We start from the raw sequence: 21,656 nt of genomic DNA, 5'->3' as shown, positions 1-21,656 counted from the left end.
TATAGGACAAACCCCTCAGCTAAGAATTATCGAGTCCCAGTGTTTCTTGTTCTCACATTGAGGAACACTTAGCTGTCTGTGCCTGTGTGAGCCAGTCCTACACACACACCTTTTTATTGGCTACTGTCATTCTAGAGTTACCAAAGAGGTTGGTGTAACTGTGATATGTCTTAGGGCTTGGTTCTTTGGGAGGAAAGACACCACCTTCTATCATTAGTGATGTTCTAACTACAGATTGCTTTGAGGACAAAGACTGCTATTTCAGTGACTAGCACAGGGCCTAATTTAAGGCCACCTGCAAATAAGAACACGTTAACAATTCTACCCTTGGAAATCTTCAAAGGAAAATTACATAAATATTCAGAGTTTTAAAGTTCTGAGCATCAACACCCCATTTGTAGCATAACCAATTTGCGTGTTCTCTAATGTTGGCATGTGTAAACACCCAATTATTTGTGAATTTGTCTACTCCTACATTGCTTAAATGATTCTGCTGTACTAGACAAGGTTTAGCAATCTCATTCAGTGGCTAAAAGCAGGTCTGGGGTCCCAGAACTGAGAAAGATAAACAGAAACGATTCTCCACCACACACATTAGATAGTGAGAAAGTCTGCCAAATAAGCGCATACATAGGTCCGCTTTGGCTTGGTAATTAAGAGCACACACCGATCTTGCAGAGGACCAGAGTTTGTTTTTTACCAGCCAGTCAGATGTCTAGCGACTATCTGTTGGTAATCAACTTCCTATTCTGGGCTACAAGGTCTCTGCACTGACATTTGTAACCCCACTCCCCAACTTTGGAATGATTAAAAAAAAAAAAAAAAAAAAAAAACTTCTTTAAAAAAATGCAACCTTTCTCATAAGGTGTCAAGTAATATGTGGGTTATAAATACAGTAAAACTTTCAACAGGTATCCAACCAAGCTTTTATTTGGGTTTTATTGCAATCTACTTTTGGCAGTAAGGGAGGAGTGACGGTAAGAACTCAAGACTTTATTCAACAAAGCAGTTTTCATGAATACTTAAGGTCAGTGTATGGTCAACTCAGTTCCCAGTGTCAGCTTGAGTACCTCATGGATATTTATGCCAGAGTGATAACAGTAAGGCATTGCAAGATGCTACATTGTCTAATATTCCACCATCGTTTACACACTATAATTTTAGGGTAGTAAAGTATCAATGTTCCACAATAAATAAGAATTTTTAAAAAGTGTTGCTTAGCCCTTGTTTAACAAAACTCCATTATCGCCTTATTCTTTATATACACTCCAGTTAATAAAGGTCTGATTGTACTTCAAGAACTCTTTTTCCAAATAGTAAAAAATTAGTTATTACTTGTTACATTAAAAAGTTTTAAAGCACATCCACACTGGTCCTTAAAAGCATGTTCACATCACATACAACTTCTGATGCTTGACAAGGTGGCTTAGAGGGAGGCAGAAGGGGAAAACCAGGGCAGCCCGGGTGCTGACCTCACCCACTGCCAAGAAGCCACACCCCGCCTCAGTGGAAAAGTTAACTTTATTGCCATGCTACAAAATGTATGAAGTTGGCACTGATGGGTAGAATAAAGAACAAAGGGTAAGAAGGGACAGAGAACAAACGATGCTGTTACATATACAACAAGGCTTTCTTCCCATTAACAGTGGTTAAGTTTTGCCAATACTAAAGATGCAAACGCAAAATTTAAACGCTGATATGAAACAGCATTAAAACACAATTTATGCATAGTACAGTATCACGTCGTTCATTAGAGAAATATGGAATGTTTAGAAATTAACCATGGGGTAAAATTCATGTCTCATATACAATTTGGCAATGGTAGCCCCACTGTAGACAACTTTTATAAAAGAAAAATTAAACTCTAATAAGCTACCTTTATACAAAGTTGCTATATTTATGCCTTTATGTAGGAAAAAAACATTTATAATGCAAATTAGGACATACAATAATCTTACATTTTTATACAATGTAATGAAAATAGAAACATAACACAAAGTTTGTCCTGTATAAAACATCTATTTTGCATTTACTAATGCAATCGTGGCACCTGGTGACTTCTGTACTATTGATTACCAGCTGTTTCCATGGTGTCTTGTCCAACTGCAAGAGAATCTCACCTACAGGGTGCTGTAAGAGAGCGCTGTTACACCCTGAAAACGGAGGGAGCAGGGATGAGGAGCAGGCAGCAAGAAGGCAGGGTGTGCCGGCCGGGGCAGAGGACATTACGATGGGTCTGAATGCTTGGACTCGCTAACTTTTCAAGCCAAAATGTTTCCTATACATTCTGTAACTTCGTACCAACGCCTTGATTCAAATTTGGCAAACATTAAGGAAAAAGTAAATAGTACCATACACTTCACATCAGAAATATGAATGAGATGCCAATACATTGCTTCTGAATGATGTCTCTGATGTTATGTCTATTTCAAGAATATATATATATGTATTTATATATACACACTACACATTGCACAAAACACTCGGGCATTATGGACAGAGAACCACACAGGGGTTACTGGGAAGTACTCTTTAGGTTAAGACCTTTACCTTGAGGCAAATACAGGGTGGCACACTGTTGGAAAATTATGAAAACATAAGGCCCCTGTCCCATTTTTAATAGAACATTATTGAGGTACATTTTTATACGCTGTGCCAGAGCTGGGGTGGGAAGGAATAAACATCAGTTTGACTTAGAACGTCATGGGGGAGGTCAACATTAATAAGTATAGTGACAAAGACTGCTTGGCAAAGTTTCTCCAGTCCCAAATGTGGTCTGTTCTGGGTACACTGAGAAGTGGAAGCTTTTTGCTGAGTCTCGGAGAGTAAAGTGCATGTCTCACCCCACAGCAGCAGTAAAGAAAAGGAACTATTTGCCAATCTTCTTGGAGGGAGGGAAGGCACCGTATTATCGTTTTTCAAAGGAAGATGAAACTGAGAAGTAAAACATTCAGAAGAACACTAGTCATACCTTTCAACCCTGGTCTGGAAAAAAAATGCCATGATCTATATGGATACAAAAGGATTTTATTTGGGGGGAAATAAGGTAGCAAGATTATACTTCCAAATCCAAAAAGTAGGGACACATGGTCTAAAGATAGGTTTGTCTCAGAAAATCTGGGCCATATGGCCACAAATGTGTGCCAATTAAAAAAAAAAAACTCACTCCAAAATTCACCAAATAGTAACAGGTACATCCTTCCAGAACAGAGTTTAATGCCCAGTATGAGACTACTGTAAAGGAGAGTGGTATTCTAAATGACTGATTAAATAGAAACAAAGGCAATTTCCAGAAGACATCTAGAAATTACCACCTCTTTACCTCTTAATACTCATAGTACCTAAAATCAAATGTTTAGCGGACAAATTGGTCCCGTTTTCATTGTTAAACTATTTACTATTTAAAGCATAGACTGTAGTGATTATATTAGTCACACACACATATATATACACACACACGTGATGTATATATATATATGTATTATATATATATATATATATATATATATATATATATATATATATATAAAATCTAATTCCAATCTGGAGGGAAAGTGGAGTGCAAAGGAAAGGAAAGGAAACATCCAGTCTCCAGAAGGAACAGCGGCTCAGCCATCTCACCGGAGCGCTAGGTTCTGCCTGGCTCCCGTACAGAGGACACCGTGTGCATCGCTGCCGTCCGTGTTCTTACCCCCCCCACACTGAAATTTGGCACGATCTGCAGTCTGTGCAGGAGGGCTGAACCCAACAGGACCTTAAACACGGAGCCCGCACGCCTAGCCCACTGCACTTCTAGAGGACAGACATTTTAATAAGCACCGAGTTTACAGAGGAAAACAAGAGAAAAAATCTGCTCTAAACCGACGGCGCTAAAAATGATGGCAACAACTGGAGTATTTATCTTCATTGTGGCCCCGCTCAAGTGTTCCTCTCATCTATTCCCTGTTCCGAGATGAGTTCTGAATGTTCTGTGACTGAAACGTTTTCTTGTTAAATCAACCTTCGTCACGCCTGGTATACCCAGATCATAACGTGGGACTCCTCAGCTTTAGAGAGAGAAGTGAACGTTCTGTGAGGCCGCCTGCCCTTCCACACCCTCTTTATTCTACTTTATTCTACGTGCTTGGGGAATTTGGAGCGTGGTTTGTTTTGTTTTGTTTTTTGATTTTTGATTTCTGAGAGTTTGACATCCGGACTCTCGCCGGTTTAAGTTTTCGTTCATTTCAGGTCCCAATTATGATGGCATAATTGCATTGCTTCAAGATGTCCCTGTACCTGCAGTGCTGGGAACAGTATTAACAGCTCACCCAAATCAGGGGTAAGAAGAGCCTGGGTCCACCCACAAGGGTAGCAGAGTGGGCGGAGCGAGGGGGACTAGCAAGGCAGTCCCTGCTAAAGTGCTGGGGACAGGCCCACAGGGGACAGTGCCTTTGGGAAGCTCTTGCCCTCAGGAGCACCTGCCTTTACTTCTCGGCTACTAAAGAGTTCACCTCTGGACACAAATGAAATTTAAAATCGAAACAATGTTTTTCATCAACTTGAAAAGTAAACAGCAGATAAATAAATACTGGACAAGGGCAACCCTGTTAGAAAATAACAGTCAGTTCCAAAAAGACCTTCAAGACCATAACTTGACAAAACTGCAAACTAAGTAACAATAAACATAGAATCCCATTCCAAAAACGATATACAAACCGAAACATTGTACTGTAAATTAAGAAACACAATACAAAAACAAAGACAACCCAAACACCAAAGGGGAAAAGAAACACAAAAATTGAAGCTAAATGGGAATTTAATGGCACAAATGTCTCCAGAAAACAATGTGCTGTGAATAATCTATTGAAAAGAAACACCAAGAGATCATGGTGCAGATTCTTGAAATGTTTTTGGGTTAGTGACCTGAGACTGATTCCTAACCCATGGTCATGCTGAGTCAGGAACCTGGACATGCCCTTCTAATGACACCATGAGATGAGTAAACAGAACTTGGTCCTGTCTGCCTTCCAATCCACATCCTAGAAACACTGAGGGCAGAGGGGCTGACCGCTGCCAGAGGAGGTGGGGTTTCTTTTGATTTTCTTTTTTTTGGCCCAAGTCAAAAAGCCTTTAATTACTGAAATAAGATTCCTCGTGTTCCATGCTGGAAACCATACGCCATGAGCACTGAATGCACGAGTCCAACCTTCAAAGCCTAGAGTTATGTTAGCAATGCACGTTATCAAGAGACTTTAGGGAAGGGTTAGATGCCAACACAACTTAGACGCGGACGCTATGCACATGTCCTGGATATGGGATCAAAAGCGACGGGCATGTCACCCCCTTCAACTCTCGCTTTAAATAGGCACTGAAAAAAGGGAATGCTGCTGCACAACACAAAGGCGAGCACAACCAAGTTAGTGTTCTCTAGGGAGTGCCTGCTCCACATTAATTCCCTTTAAAGATGCACAGGAGACAATCGGAAAAAGACGTGCCAGTCTCGAAAAGGGTTAGTGTAGGAACGAGAGGGAGCACTGATCTTCATTTGCAGAAACTTCAGGAAGGTGTGAAGGGCACAGAGCCGTCCCGGCTCACATGGGCAGGTCCGTACTGTTGTGCCTCGTCTTCCTCGCGGTCCCGTCGTCGCGTGGGAGCGCCTTCTGCAAGCTGGACATGGCAGCGGTTCTCTCGATGTCTATCACAGCGTACAGCTCTGTGCGCCTGGTAGGGGTCTGTGCGAGGGGGGTGGAAGGGGTTTTTGGAGTCTGAGGGCTGTCCGAGTCGCTGCCACCTTCCAGATCCACCTGTATATAATTGAGTTGCTTGTGCTCTAAGCTGGGGCGCCTGATGTCGAAGTTAAAGACGGTCGGGGTGCAATCCCGACGCCTTGAGTAGTCTATTTTGTGAGCACTCGCTGGCACAGTTACATTCTCTGTATTAACATAGTTATGCATGGGATCTAGATTGTTATGGTAGCCGTTTAGAGATGGGGTCTTTGGTCCTAGACTGTCATCGTCGTCCCTACTTAGCTTGCGGGCTTCCCAGACAGGGGGCAAAGATGGTAAATTCTCATAGTTTAACAATGCGGTTCTCCTCTGAGCTGAGTTGTTGATGTTCTGAGTATCTGAGGTACTGGTAGATGTCAGACGACCTCTCCTGACCCCTGAGGCACTAGGGATAGATAGCCCGTTTATATTTTCATACACCAGTTTGTTCACGGACGGTGCGTCTCTCCGCTCGTCACTGTCGTAGCCAGTGTCCCATTCCGTGCCATTTGCACCACTTCCGCTAGCTTGGTCTCTTCCAAGTTGCTCTAGCCTCTCCTTCTCCATTAACTGCTTCTGAACAGGAGTTGGTCCTAACACAAACTTGACCCCTTCCGGTTTAAGAAGAACCTGAGGGTCCCTGTCCTCAGTATTACTTGGCTCTTCTTTCGGTGTGTTGCTTTCAGTATTACACACTCTAGCCTCTGGGGAGGGGACATGGACACTCGCACGGTTTTTTCGCTCTTCTTGCACGCCTGTAGTGTTAACATAAGTATGTACCTAAAAAGAAAATGAAGCAAATCAATCCAGTGTGAAACACAAAGCAAACATAGCCTGACTAGTCAGGGAGCCGGGGAGATGGCTCAGTGGTTAAGAACACCGGCTGCTCTTCCAGAGGACCTGAGTTCAATTCCTAGCACCCACATGGTAACTCACAACTGTCTGTAACCACACTGTCCCCTTCAGGACCCTACAGGTATTGCACACGTGGGGTGCAGAGTACACATAGGCAAAACACCCATTCACGTGCATAAATTTGTTGAAACAGTTTCACTGTGTAGCCCAGGTTAGCATCATACTAGACTCAACTGCCTCTACTTCCCAAATACTGGGATTTCAGGTCTATGTCACCAACCCTGCTTTACATACATTGATTTTTATTACTTCCTCTATAGCTACACTGTTACCTTAAAACTTTTCACCTAATAAAAATATTGGAGGAAAGAATGCAAAAAAAATCTCTTAATTTATAAAAAGAACAATTATTGTATTCACCAGGGAATCAGCTGACCATGGTGACACATGCCTATAACCCCAGTATTCTGGAGGCAGAGGCAGAAAGTTGGTCAAGTATGAGGCTATCACAGGCTAGCTAAGGGAAGGGTTATTATTTTGAAGCTGGTTTAGAAGCCCTTGATAAGATAATAAAACATGGTTCATAAATAAGTAACGGGCTAGAGAAATGGCTTCACCAGCATCTGTAGTGAGATCTGGTGCCCTCTTCTGGCCTGCGGGGATACATGCAGGCAGAAAACTGTACATAATAAACTTTAAACAGTGGCAGTTTAGAAACAGTCTACAAGTAACCTGAGGACTAGACCTAAAAATTTTAGGATTCAAAATTAAATGCAAAACTGAGGAAATCTAATTATACTAAGTAATATAAAAATGTGTACTATATAAAGAACATAAAGAAATTTACTTTAAAAATACTAAAAATCCCTTAATGGTAAATGATCATATAACTTACAAAAGATAGACTTATCTGATAATGATGTTTAAACAAATACTTGGTTCACATCTGTAGCTCACTGGTAACAAAGTAAAACATAAAAAGCAGCATAAACTCTTCAACTATGGGGATGGGCTGAGTTTGTCTTTCTTCAGCAACAGATGCATCTTTCTATGAACACACAAAATACTCAAATGTCTTCAGTCCCAGCACTTAGATCTCTCTAAGTCCACGGCCAGCCTGGTCTACATAGTGAGTTCCAAGACAACCAGGGCTCCGAAGTGAGACCACTAAAAAAAAGAGACGTTCCCCTGGCATCTGCATGTTTCAGCACGTGCTAGAAACGCACGCCCTTCCACTGCCACTGCAGAAGGGACTCAGTGCTGCTTTACAGAACAGAACCGTTTGCTAGCACACCATGGCAGCTGCTTACTTGTTCTTCAGCCACAAGCAAAGGATGTGTAGACTCTTCACCGACCGAGGGCAAGCGGGCACTTCCCACAGAAGGGTGCCGGCTGGAGGGGTGGGATGAGGCGTCTCCAAATGAGGGGTAGCGGGGATATCCATTAGGTAAGTTCTGAGCAGCAAATCCCGGAGCTGAGTTTTCGTTGAGTTGAGGAGAAAGACGGTATGGGAGGAGGGGCATAGAATAAAAAATGAGTGAGACTCTATCCACACCTAGAGCTGGTGAGACATTCCAGTCAGGACACGTTCAAACTGGAGTACAACGGCAGCCCATCCAGTCTTACCTTAGCGGCTGACTGTTCTGTCAGTGCTAAAGCGCCCGCCCGCCCGCCCCTCCCGCACAAGCATTCCGACCCTGAGCTACACATACTCCTGGTAATGAGACATAGTTGTTTTCATGCTTGAAATGTCTGTAACTACAGCTAACAGGTTTTGATGTTGATCACCATTTCTAACTGTTACGAGATGACATACCCATAACCTGTATCGTACAAATGTCTGACAGGCAAAGTCAGAGGGAACGGCTCCTTACTTGTGGGTGTCCGTGGTGTCCTCGGGGCCTCCGGCTCTGTGTGGGTGTCCCTTTCCACAACCGGCTCCTCTACGACACTTATGCTGTTATTTTGCATGATCTCTTGCAACATGTTAAACAGTTCCTCTGCACGGGCACACTTAAAAGCAAAGATTCCTACAAATATAAACCAAGGGAAACATGGCAACCGTGCCTTAAAAAAAGCCATAGGAGTTTGGTCAGCAGTGACTGCTGGACACCCTGCCATTATCAGGACAGTACAGAAGAGAGGGCAGGAAAACGTCAGACCCAAAGGAAGGGAGTGGAATGCAATGCCGACTTCCACACATGACAAGTTGTACTCTTGAATTCACAGCAGCTGTGACTATGTGCATAACAACTGAACTTATTAGACCCACCAACATACTGTGTCGTGGGCTAGGGGAACTGGCTCCACGGGGGCTTAGGATTTATACCTGGTTAACGTGGAAAGGAAAGGTATTTTATCAACAGTGAAGCCAAGGTAAGGTGCCTATGCTCCTGTGAACAAACTCGCCGTGTTCCTGTAAAGGACTCCAACGGCACCCGTGGGACTCTCCCAAGTCCCCTCCCAAAGCTATGAAAGTAGATGACAGTAACCAGGAAGAAAAAGGGTTAGCACAGTGGATGAGCAAGACTGGACAGGAGGAGTGATGTGGTCAATGTTACTATATACATCATGACACTGCCAATGAAGCCCATCTTATGTATAAACAAGCTCCCTGCCTTAAGGAACTGTAGGCCAGCATCCGATTAAACATCTTCCTTAGTAAGGTCTGCCTCGGCCATGGGGTCTCTTCACAGCAATAGGACAGTGACTGAGACAGCACCCTAATGCGCCAACAGCAAGCAATACCTTGTGACAAACAAGGTACAGATGCCTCATTTCAAGGCATAAATCCATAAAGTTCACAGATAACTTGTTTGTCTAATGGACAGTGCTTCAGAGGACAGCAAAGGAGATCTATACATGAGCTCTGGAAGCTTTAACAGCAGGGGAGCTCAGTCATCAGCAACAAACAATACTCTACCTACTTCTCAACAGGCCTGGCTATGGGGCTTATGATCATGACCTACTTACTGTCACAATTCCGTAAGACAGGTATTATCATATCATACAAAGTCCCAATGGAAAACATTAGTAATGTTATTACTAATAAATTAATTAAAAAAAAAAGTTCTGAATTCAATGTTTACATTCTTTCCCAAAGAAGATCCAAAAATGATGCTTAGCCATTGTATTTACACCTTAAGAAAAGTACTTAGTGCATGCTTGATAAATGAATTCATAATTAATCTGTTTCTTTTTTTTTTTTCCCGAGAAAGTGTTTCATTGTGTAACAACTCTGGCTATTCTGAAACTCCCTCTATAGACCAGGCTGGCCTCAAACTCTCTGCCTTCTGAGTGCTGGGATTAAAGATGCGTGCCATCACTGCCCAACCATAATTTATCTTTCTTTTTAAGATTTATTATGTATACAGTGTGTGGTGATACATTACTTAGATTTATTAAAGCTTGCCTTGAGGACTCAGAAAGTAAAGCCAGCAAGCTACAGAGGTCAAGCGGTGGAGGCACACACACACACCTTTCTTTCATCCCAGGACTCAAGAGACAGGCAGCTGAATCTCTCCCAGTTCAAGGCCACCCTGGCCTACCCAAGAGTGATCCCAGCACCAGAGAGGCTAAGACAGGAGCAGGGTCTTCAGGAGTCGGGGGCTTGGGGAGACAGGATCATCATTTCAGCATGGTAGAGGGAAGATCTACTGGTTTTGCTTGGCTTCTCTGATCTTCAGCTTGAGACCTGAACCCCAATACTTTTTGTTACAATAGTGTTCTGCCCAGAAAAGAGCACCAGATCTCATTAAAGATGTGTGCAAGCCACCACGTGGGTGCTGGGAATTGAACTCAGGACTTCTGGAAGAGCAGTCAGTGCTCTTAACCCATGAGCCATCGCTTCACCCCCTTATCTTTTTAACCATCCTGTTTGGGGGCTTGGGGGGTTATTTAATTTACTGGCATAGGGTCTCCCTTTTTAACACTGGCCGGCCTGGAATTTGCTATAACAACCCTCCTGCTTCTGCCTCCCAAGTGCTAGGTGTACAAGAGTGTTCACCATTCCCCACCTGTCTCCCAGACATGAAATCTGGAGAAAACAAAGGATTTACCTACCTTGTCCAGTCTGACACCTTCGACCGCTTTCAAAAGAAAAGAGATTGGAGTCATAGCCATATCGCCGTAGGCAGAGGTAGTGCCATTTCACTGAGTCACGCTTTCGGGTGTACAGAATGAGTTCCGTATCTGTAAGCTCCATGATGCCAGAGCCTAGCTCATTCCCATCATCATCCACATTAATGACCTAAGAAGAAACGATAATAATCTGCACATTTCACCAATTTTCAGAAACAAATGCACTGCTGATAAGTTCATCCACCTACCACTGTGTGTAGCAATAAAATATTTATTCACACATAGAGTTTGCATTCCCACTGGAGATGTAAGATACAAACACCAAGTCCAACTATGTTAGATTAGCTGACAAATGAACACAATAGACTATCCGAGAGAACGACGGCCTAAGGTCATGAGGAAAACAAGGAGGGATTTTAACTAGACTTGAGTATGATAAACTCTAGAGAGGAAACCCAGCAAGAGGGGAATCTGGTGGCTCACAAGATATAAACCCAATATGAATACACAATGATGAAAGTACCTTTAAAGAGACCAGATTAGGACAGGCCCAAAGTCCAGTAATGAAAGGACTGCACTACCCAGCTCCAGAAAGACCCGAGATGGGCTGTGCGAGTGGCTCAGTGGCAGAGCATCTGACTACGATGCACGAGGCCCTAGGTTCCTCTGCAAGTGCTGCAAACACAGAACGGCCAAAGACTAAGACCAAAGGAAGGAACCCCTGGGCACACACAGGTGATCTGCAAGTACTTCCCCATTTAATCTTCACAGCAACCCTAGACTACAAGTCTCCATTACAGCAGCGGAAGGAAGGATTAGTAATAACCACACAAACTGCCCAAGAGCACAAAGCTGTTAGGTAACACAGCTGAACTCACACTGTAAGTGACACTAAATAGCTCTGGGAGCACCCAGTCTATTTTATCAGCACAGGTTACTGAAAGACGGAAGAGGACCAATTGGATGGCAACCACAGGGTGGGGGACAGGGTAAATGCAAGTATAGTGCCAGTAAGAAATCAAGCCAGAGATTGGTAGCACAAGGCTGCAATCCCAGCTAGGTCTACAAGACAGCCTTGGATACGGAGGGGAGACCATCTTATCAAGAAAAACCATGGCTGAACATGGTGGCAGAAGCCTTTAATCCCAGCACTCAGGAGGCAGAAGCAGGAGGTGTCTGAGTTCAAGGTCAGCCTGGTCTACAAAGCAAATACCAGGTCAGCCTAGACACAGAAATCCTGGGGGAGGGAGGGTCACCAAACAAAGCATGCATGACGATGTCTAAATGATGGTACTAAAGTTTGAATCTTAAATGTTAAAGGCACAGACCCCATCTGTAGCAACACTGTCTGTCTGTCTGTCTCAAACCCTTAAAAAGAAAGGGTCTTTAGTCACTGTGGAGATGTCTATGAAGAAGATCCCAGCTGTGTCTTTTTCTACACCCTGATCATCACATACAAAATTCTGCTCTATAACATATTAAGCCCTGATGGGCTATTACTGTACCACTGTCCCATAGCAGTGGGACATATAGTGATGTAAGATGACAGAACAGTAACAGAAAGTTGACAAGTGTAAGACTACAAGACAACCGTAAAATGACATTTTAAAGAAACGATTACCACACTTATGATTAACTGGACACAAAGGACCAAATGAAAACCAAAGGAGGATTCCTATTATGGCGTGTCCTCGTAGCCCTTCGTCTGTGGGAGACTTGGTCATCACTGTGCTGACGTTTAAGGAGTGGGCGGGCATATGGATGGTCTGTGGATGTAGCCTCAAACAAGACCAACACAGGACCTGTGAGACTCTGGCCAGTCCAGTTTCTCAGAGCTCTGGTTGTGCAGACCACTGCCACACTATACCACTAGTCAGTGCAGCAAAGGGGTCCTTGGGCAGGGCCAGTGCTATGCCAATTGAGCTTTTCTATTCAAAATTACGAGCTAAATAAACCTCTTTTTTTCTTTTTAACTATTTAGCTGGAGGTATGTTATAGTAAGAAAAAAAATGGACTAACAATCCACATTGTTAGTAAGAAAGTGTCATCATTTACTCAAAGAAGAAAAGGTGGACTCTGGAAAAGGGAAGAAATAAGAGGTTCTGTGTAGTAAAAAGGCAAAATAAACTATGTGTTCAAGTACATCCAAGTAGGCAGAAGAAGAAAAACAAAGTTCTGTTGGTTTTACTGACCTTAAACTTGTTCCGATGGTTATCTGGGACAGTGTCTTTATCTGGACAGCTACAGCAGCTACCCATGGCTTCTTCAGAAGACCATGTGAACACTGCACAGAAAATAATTTGAAGCAAGTTACTATATCAGGACACAAAAGTTGCAAGACCGGAAAAGACTAGAAAACACCCCACACAAGCATGAAATTTTGATGCAGAAAATAAATCCCAATGATGATAATGTTTAGAACTAAATTTCATTCAACTAGATGGTCAATTCTGCTTGGCAGTAAATAAATCCTATAAGGTACATGCCATAGAGCCTCAGATTCCCAGTTTAGTTTACAAAGGTCTGCTTAGTCTAAAACTGCACTACTACCTAAACATCAGCTTACAGTTATTCACGAGCTAATCAAGAAACTAATCTTCTATGGCTTATCAGAGATTTCTAAAAAGTAAAAGCTGGGCATGTGGCACATTCCTTTAATCCTAGCAGGAACAGGCAGCTCTGAGAATCTGAGGCCAGCCTGATTTATACAGTGAGTTAGCTCCAGGCCAGACGGGGCTGCAAAGCGAAACCCTGTTTCAGACAGTGAGTGTGTGTGTGTGTACAATTTTAAAAGGATGCTATACCTTTAGCCAACAAGTATTCTGATACTTATTACTCGTTGCAGCCCCCCCTATCTTATTAGACAAGAGTTTATTGGCAAACAACATACATCAAATATAATTTTTTTTTTTTTTGAGGCAGGGTTTCTTTGTAGCTTTAGAGGCTGTCCTAAAACTTGATCTGTAGACCAGGCTGGCGTTGAACTCACAGAGATCTACCTGTCTCTGCCTCCCGAGTGCTGGGATTAAAGTCATACATCACCAAGGCCCAGCTACAACATTAAATTTTAAACAGTACATTAGTAAGAGAGAAGGTCAACTCAAAATTCAACCAATAGAGGAGCTGGAGAGTAGGCTCAGTGGTTAAGAGCACTGGCTGCTCTTCCAGAGGACCTGAGTTCAATTCCCAACACCCATATTGTGGCTCACAACGTTCTGTAATGAGATTTGGTGACCTCTGCTGGCCTGAAGTGATACATGCAGGCAGAGCACTGCATACATAATAAATAAATCTTTAAAAAAAAAAAAAAAATTCAACCAGTACAATGAAGCACAACATTGGCCAACCTGATACACTTCATCTATTTAATCCTTTGCCATAGAAGGTCAGTCAACATGAAAGGTTACAGAGGTGACAATAAGTGTTCAAGAGCATTCCAAGTATGTCAAAGCATTAATTCTAAACAAAGCAGACAAGCAGAATACATAGGCTATTTGCTACACAGGCTAGGCAAAGACGCACAGGAGCCACACAACAGTACAGATACAGATCTGATTGAAACCATTTAAATTCAGTGTTTTGTTTTCCTTAACCATTTTCAGGTTTAAAAACCAAACTCCCCTCTCCGCTGTTCGAACTACCCTACTTCTAGTTAGAACAGATAACCAACGTTCTGCACATCAGTCCTTCCACAACAGCTCTCTGTGGCTTCCCTTTTCCAAGATGAAACTTCTCCTGGCCCCAACCGCTCAGGTTAATTAGAATGCTCACGCTGCCCAGCAGCACAGCACCTAGCGGGCTCTGTCTTCAGCAGCAGAGATTGTGGCTGTCTGTCTATCCACTTACATACTGGTTGCACTCCACTACGGGCTCCTTCCCAGCAGAAGCGAGCCTTACTCACCCTTGCACACCTAGTGTCCAACACTAAGTAGGTACCTTAGGCCATTTGTAAACTAAATGAACTACTCTAAGGAAAAGAATGTCTGGCAATTAAAGTTAAATGAAAAGTTGTACTAGTATATAAACCTAACAAAATGCTAACCTGCAGTGTCCCACAGTAACATGGTTTTGTGTGCTGGTCACCTGGCCCACCTTGCGGTGATCTGAAGACAGGCACCCTGTCTTCTTCACTCTCTAGGACACTAGCACACTGAACATAGCATGTGGTCTACAAATGTTTGAAGTTTTTACTGACAAGTGTTAAACATTTTCTTCGTTTAATAATTTAAGTTTAAGAAGAGTAATTGATAGAAACATTTTGAAAATCTTAAAGTCACATGGCAGTCTTTCCCTGAGCTCCTTAAATGCATTCATTTTAACTAGGAAAGGGAGATGGCCAGGTGTGCACTTAGAACTCATCTGCAGGAGGTTAGCTCAAATCAACAGATCTAAAAATGAGAATGATGAAGCCCTCGAGTTGCAGCAGCAATAGAATAGGTACGAAGAAGAAAGTGATGAATTTTTAAAACGAGGTTGACAGAGCTGGGAGGCTGGCTTGGTGTAAAGGAGCAGAAAACAAGTGTCACCGTGCAGATGACAGGCAGGGTCCCATAGCCCAAATGCTTCAGCTATTAGTGACAATGACCTCAGCTTCAGCTGTCCAAGCTGAGGTTGCAGACAACAGCCAATCAAAGACACACAAAAGGACTGAATACGTAAGCACAGTTCTGAGGGAGCAGCTTAGACAAATCCTGACACACGCACGGACCATGACAGCCATGGGAGAGGACGGTGGGCCTGGGGTCAGGCTCAGCAGTTACAGCACTCTCACGCTGAGCACAGAATAAAGGACCGTGAAGGACCGTGAAGGACTGTGAGCTCGCTCTCACAAGCACCTTTCTCCAGCACTCTGCACACAGGGACATCGCTGACATCTGAGCGTACTCAACAGCATCAGGCAGCTTTTGCCTGAGGTTAGACTCCCACAAGCTGGCTGAACATCCTACATAGGAAAGCGCATGTTTAATTAAAAGCCGTTCACATTTACCCTCTGGTAATGGGAGAAGTCAGCAAATCAAGACCAACAATAAAACAATGTTAACTTGATTATTCCTTGCATTTAAGGAAAATCTCACCTTACCTAGATCTGGCCATTAATCTTGTTAGCCTCTGATGCTGCATCAGGAGATTAATCATATTTCAAAATGCAATGTCTTCGGTTGCTAACAACCTAGAAGAAACAAACAAACAAAAATCAATCTCTTTCTGACAGTTGAACCTAGGACCTCACACATGGCGAGCGCACATTCTTAACCACTGAAGAACACCCCCAGCCCTGAGACTTTATCTTTAAGGAAAAGTGTTCATTCGAAGCCTTCTGGCAGCACTACTAGTTAAGCTGACCTGTATAAACAAAGTCAAGTATCTAAAACATTGATCTAAACTACTTAGTGCCTTAGCTAGACTTTTACAGTAACCAATGCATGCACAGAAGTTCTTATGGCCACTCTGGCTTCTCTACTGACTAACTGACGTCTCTAAGCACATGCCCTCTGCTATAAATATGACCCCTTCCCAGACCGGAAGTCCTGTCTAAGCCTGCAGTGCCCTGGTCCTGCATCCTTGATGATTATTTTTGGTTTAAAATTTAGTTTTATTTTATATGTATCAGTTTTGCCTGCATGTATGTCTGTGCAACATACATGCCTGGTGCACTCAGAGGCCAGAAGGGGTTGTGGGATGCCATGCAACTGAAATTACAGACAGCCGTGAGCTCTAGAGAGCTGTCCAGGTCTTCTGCATGAGCCATTTCTCTAGCTCAAAAGGTTTTTAATGTTCAATCAAAAATAAATTTAATATCAGAACAGGTGATAATATATCTGCGATGTTTCTACCGTACTGCAACACGTGAGTTCACTGTTCACGATCTGTTCCCAACACCAACGAACACTGCTTCAACCAGGAGCCTTGCTCAGGCGGGAGCATACTAAACGCTCTTACAATCAGGAGCCTTGCTCAGGCGGGAGCATACTAAACGCTCTTACAATCAGGAGCCTTGCTCGGGCGGGAGCATACTAAACGCTCTTACAATCAGGAGCCTTGCTCGGGCGGGAGCATACTAAACGCTCTTACACTGCTTTCTATTCCTGTGCAAACATAGAGGCTTAACCTCAGAAACAAGGGCAGCGCTCTCCTAGCTTCATTCCTCTACAAAAGCATCCAACCAGTCTACCTTTGGCGTGTGCTGCAGTACAAGGTCTGATTTTAAAAAGCACCGAGCTGGAGGCTCACTTCAGTTCCATAAAGGCCGGTCAGCGAATTTCGGCTTTGGACAGATTCTCTAACAACCTCTGAGGTGGTTCTAAACGTACCGCTGCCATGTTCATACTATGCATTTATGCCAAGCAACATGCCCAGCACTGATTATTGCAAAACCAAAGTACCAATCTACTATGAAGATGTTTGATAATGTGTCTGGTGGTATCACATATTTAGCCAACATTTAATTCTTTATGTAGAACTAAGTACACAGGGTTGCTTTTGGTATAATTGTATGTATATCAAAATTTTTTCAAACAAATTTCATGATTTACTAACTCATTGTATACTTATTTTACAAACACACACACACACACACATACACACACACAGGTCATGAGTGAAGAGTTTAAGCTCTGTCTCTGGTGTCTAAAACTACACTAACCCTACACAAGTCACTCTTCATCTGTGGCACGTGTTCCCACGGCCACTCTTCATCTGTGGCACGTGTTCCCACGGTCGCCTGCTTTCTAAAAGCTGTGAGTATTCGGGAAACCCTCCTCCCTCCTGCTCTCCCTCCATGCCAGCATCTGCCCACTTCCGGTCTGAAAGAGTTCACAGCTAGTACAGAAGCTGAAGAGAAATAACAGTTTTCCACACATAATAATAATAACGTCCATTTGAAGTTAAACATACTACAGAATCAGTGTGCCAGCCTGTAAAGTACTTACAAATAATTAAGACCCATTTAAAATTTTTGGAAAAGATTTACTTTGTCCTCTTTTTCATTAAGGCAGGGTCTCACTATGTAGCTCTGGCTGTCGTAAAATTCACTACGTGAACCAGGCTGGCCTCAAACTCACAGAGAGCCCCCTGCTTCTGCTAGGATTAAAAGCTGTGTCTCCACACCTGGCTCCTCTGTCCTCTTTCTGACGCTCAATGTTTACTCAAGTGTTTGTTATCAGAGTCTTCCTGTTTTCACCGTAAGAGACAAATCAAACCAGGATGACCAAGAGTACACTGCACATCCCAACTGCTTAAACCACCTTAAGTTTCTTTACTGTAGACAAAGCTGCTTCACGTAACCTAAGAAAAGTTACTTAGAGTAAAGTGATTAATTAAAATGCAGTCCTCTGTCCTCACATACTGGAGCATCCAAACAGTCTCTGGATGCTCACTCTCTGCAAGGCAATCTCTACAGTGAATGCAGTAGTTCCTGTGATAACAGATTCCACAGGGAGGAGGACAGCGGATCAGAAAGACACGCAACAAAATCACTGGCTGTGTGCCAGTGCAGTAAAAAGTTTGAACTGAGTAGAAAGTGTTAAGGAAAGCTTCTGGGAAAAATTTCTAAATCATGTCCCCAAAGACAGACACAATTCAGATCAAGAAGGATGCATGTGCACACACACACACACACACACACACACACACACACACACACAGAGAGAGAGAGAGAGAGAGAGAGAGAGAGAGAGAGAGAGAGAGAGAGAGAGAGAGAGAGAGACTGGTCCACTACAGTTCCTTCAAGCTGGAATGTAGGAACTGTAGATGCCTACGAAGGCCAGAAGAGGGCGCTGAACCCCTTGCAGCTGGAGTCAGCAGGTGGAGAGCTGCCCGATACCGGGTTATCTGAAAGAGCAGCAAGCTCCAGCCGCAATCAGAAATACTGAAAAGGTTATTGAGTCTGGGGGTGCAGCTCAGTTGGCAGTGTCTGCCATCACCAGGGGCCTAGGTTGAGCCCCCAGATCCGCTCCACACCTGTCATCAATCCTAGCACTATCCATCACTACAACTCTTCCTGTTCTGTAAACTAAACGCTTTCCATTACCTCAGCCGCTGCAAACTACATTCCACTTAAGCTCTGCTGGCGAGTAGTCTCTCATGTAACTGAATCACAGACTGACATACAGGTCTTTGCAGCATGTCTGGAAGACCCACCCATGTCTCACTATACGTTGTAAAACCTTATTTGCTCATTTTCACTGGGCTGGCCTGGAACCTGCTGAACAGATCAGTGTCCTTTCAAATCTGGGACAACCTTCCCACCTCTGCCTCCCAAGTACTGGCTTTACAAACATGCACCACCATGCCTACCTTGACTTTCCTTTCCTTGGAACCAAGTATCCCACTAGACGGATTTACTAAGTTTCATCTCTCAGCTCTTCCCTCAGGGGCCATTTGGGCTGCTCACCTCCTCAAGATGTATGGAACTTTTGGATACGTACCCCAGAGTAAGCGCTCTATTATATGGGTTTTCTAGTCTTAATTTTTGGGAGAATTACCATACTCTGTTCCACAACACTGGTTCATTTACGTTTTTACTTGTAGTGACCAATTTTTTAATTTTCTGAGGCTTTTGTTTGTTTTTGTTATTTTTTCAAGACAGGGCTTCTCTGGGTAACAGCTCTAGCTGTTTTCTACTTGCTTTGTAGACCAGGCTGGCCTTGAACTCACAGATATCTGGCTGTCTTTGCCTCCAGAGTGCTGGGATTAAAGGTGTGCGCCACCACTGCTGGGGGAGATCATCCTAACAAATAGGAGTTGGTGTCATCATAATTCAAACCTGCATTCATTCCCCAGTAATTAGTGACACATTTCTTCACTTGTATGTCTTCTTTGGAGAAATGACTATTGGAGCACGCACACTCTTTAATTAGAGCAGCTTTCTCCTTCCTGAGCCCCAGATTGACGAGAACCTGGGTTCTAGTCTTCTCTCTCATCAGCATGGCCTGAAATGTTTTCTCCCGTTTCCCTATTCTTACTACTGTAGTGTCTTTGGTGAGAGGAAGGGGGTGACCAAGAGAGCGTCTCACTACAGCACTTTGTAAGTCTGATTCTAGAAGATCAAAAGTCCTCCTGTGATCTCCTCAGCACCAGGCATGCAAGTGGTACACACGCACACACATGCGCACACACACACACACACACACACACACACATGCGCGCACACACACACACACACACACACACACACACGCACACACATGCACACGCACACACGTAAGCAAAGCACTCATCCATGGAATAAAACAAACTTCTAAAACCCAGCAATATTCAGCCAGGTACGTGGCACATGCCTGTAGTCCTGGTACTCTAGATGCTAAGACAGGAAGATCAGTTCAAGTTTGAGACCAGCCTGGGCTACACATAGGAGAATCCATCCAAAAAAAAAAAATCCATATATTCATATATTTTATCCATGAATTCCTGCAACATGAAAATGTTAAAAAAACAAAAAAACAAAACAAAAAAACCCACATTGGTGGTTTGAAAGAAAATGCCCCCCAAAGGGAGTACATTACTGGGAGGTGTGGCTTTGTTAGAGTAAGTGCGTCACTATGGGGTGGGCTTTGAGGTTTCCCATGCTCAGGTCACTGCCCAGTGCCCCTGCTGCCTGCACACCACCATGCTCCCCATCATGACGACAATGGGCTGAACCACCCCAAATAAATGTTTTCTTTGTAGCAGCAGAAACCCTAGCTGAGACATACACCTACATAGTCTTCCATGTTTACTTATTTTTACCCTGACACTTAGTTCACAAGGAAAAAATGTTTTGAAAAAGATACAGCATTACAGAATTTCTTTTAGAAGAACTGTTTATCATGCTGTTGTCAAAGTGAATAGCTGTGGGCCATGCTGTCCCTTCCTTCCAGCTACATCACTCTGAGTCCCGATGTTTTAAGATGGAATTCATCCCCCTCACCTAGGCCTAAGATTGTCATCACTCTCCATGTGGCTCTCTGGTCCTGCAGACCTTTTAATGTTTGTTGTTCTTTGTTTTTCCAGGCAGGGTTTTCCTGGGTAACAGCCCTGGCTGTCCTGGAACTTGCTCATAGACCAAGCTGGCCTCGAATTTACAGAGGTCTACCTGCCTTTGCCTCCCCAGTGCTGGGATTAAAGGTGTGGGACACCACCACCCAGCTCTTTTAATTTTTTTAAGTGATGTTTTTGTTATTGTTAGATTTTACTACTGTCTACAGTGTTCTGTCTGTACACCAGAAGAGGGCACCAGATCTCATTACAGATGGCTGTGAGCCACCATGTGGTTGCTAGGAATTGAACTCAGGACCTCTGGAAGAGCAGTCAGTGCTCTTAACCTCTGATCAGTCTCTCCAGCACCCAAGATCTTTACATTTTTAACATAACGTGCTAAATATTGGAGCTAGGGATAGCTCACTGGTTAAGAGCACATGTCTTGTAAAGGCCCAAAATTTGGTTCCCAGCATGCACTTGGGTAATTCACAACTATCATGGTCCCTCTTCTGAGGGCAGTGCTCACCCATGGTGCACAAAAGCACAGGCAAAACGTTCAGACACATAAAATAAGCATCTTTAGAAGTAAACATTTTTAAAGGTGCTAAATATTAGCTAATATCGCCTCTGAGTATCACTGTCTCATAGAATCCCAACATTGTGCCTTCAGTGTGTTGAAAACAGTTACTTCAGAGAGAAAAAGTACAACTTTAGAACATCAAATACCACTGCAATGGTAGTTTATCAACATTCATTTCTTCTAATACTAGTTTTCTTTATCCTAATCCACTTAAAGGTTTGGGAAAATAAATCGACTACAGAGTTCATCGTCTTCTTTAACCTGGAGTGCAAAGGCATCACAAGGGCTCTAAGTTCCTCCTGTGCATAAGGCTGAGACTGTTTCGGATTGGAACTGGCAGCGTATGTGTTCTCACACTTTAATTAAAATGCCAGAAATGCATGTGTTTATTTTGTCAATACTGAGAAAAATCTTGTGGTAAAGGAAAATATTCAGAACTC

The 21,656-nt window shown here is 43.3% G+C and overlaps 1 protein-coding gene across 1 annotated transcript in view; it reads right to left on the bottom strand.

Moving 5' to 3' along the window:
• Nucleotides 1–4,503: 4,503 nt before the first annotated feature.
• Frs2 (fibroblast growth factor receptor substrate 2) overlaps nt 4,504–21,656 on the bottom strand; it is a 60,927-nt gene continuing 43,774 nt past the window's right edge. Inside the window, exons 2-7 of the mRNA XM_051176204.1 lie at nt 15,760–15,849; nt 12,872–12,963; nt 10,662–10,848; nt 8,474–8,629; nt 7,910–8,073; nt 4,504–6,524 (exon numbers count right to left, since the gene is read on the bottom strand). Coding sequence (XP_051032161.1) covers nt 5,571–6,524; nt 7,910–8,073; nt 8,474–8,629; nt 10,662–10,848; nt 12,872–12,937 — 1,527 coding nt within the window. The 5' untranslated portion in view covers nt 12,938–12,963; nt 15,760–15,849 and the 3' untranslated portion in view covers nt 4,504–5,570. The remainder of the gene's footprint in view (nt 6,525–7,909; nt 8,074–8,473; nt 8,630–10,661; nt 10,849–12,871; nt 12,964–15,759; nt 15,850–21,656) is intronic.

This window comes from Phodopus roborovskii, unplaced genomic scaffold (genome assembly GCF_943737965.1).
Source record: "Phodopus roborovskii unplaced genomic scaffold, PHOROB, whole genome shotgun sequence".
Classification (NCBI taxonomy): Eukaryota; Metazoa; Chordata; class Mammalia; order Rodentia; family Cricetidae; genus Phodopus; species Phodopus roborovskii.
The sequence above is the reverse complement of the archived record's forward strand: the minus strand, read 5'-3'. Positions and strand labels throughout refer to the sequence as shown.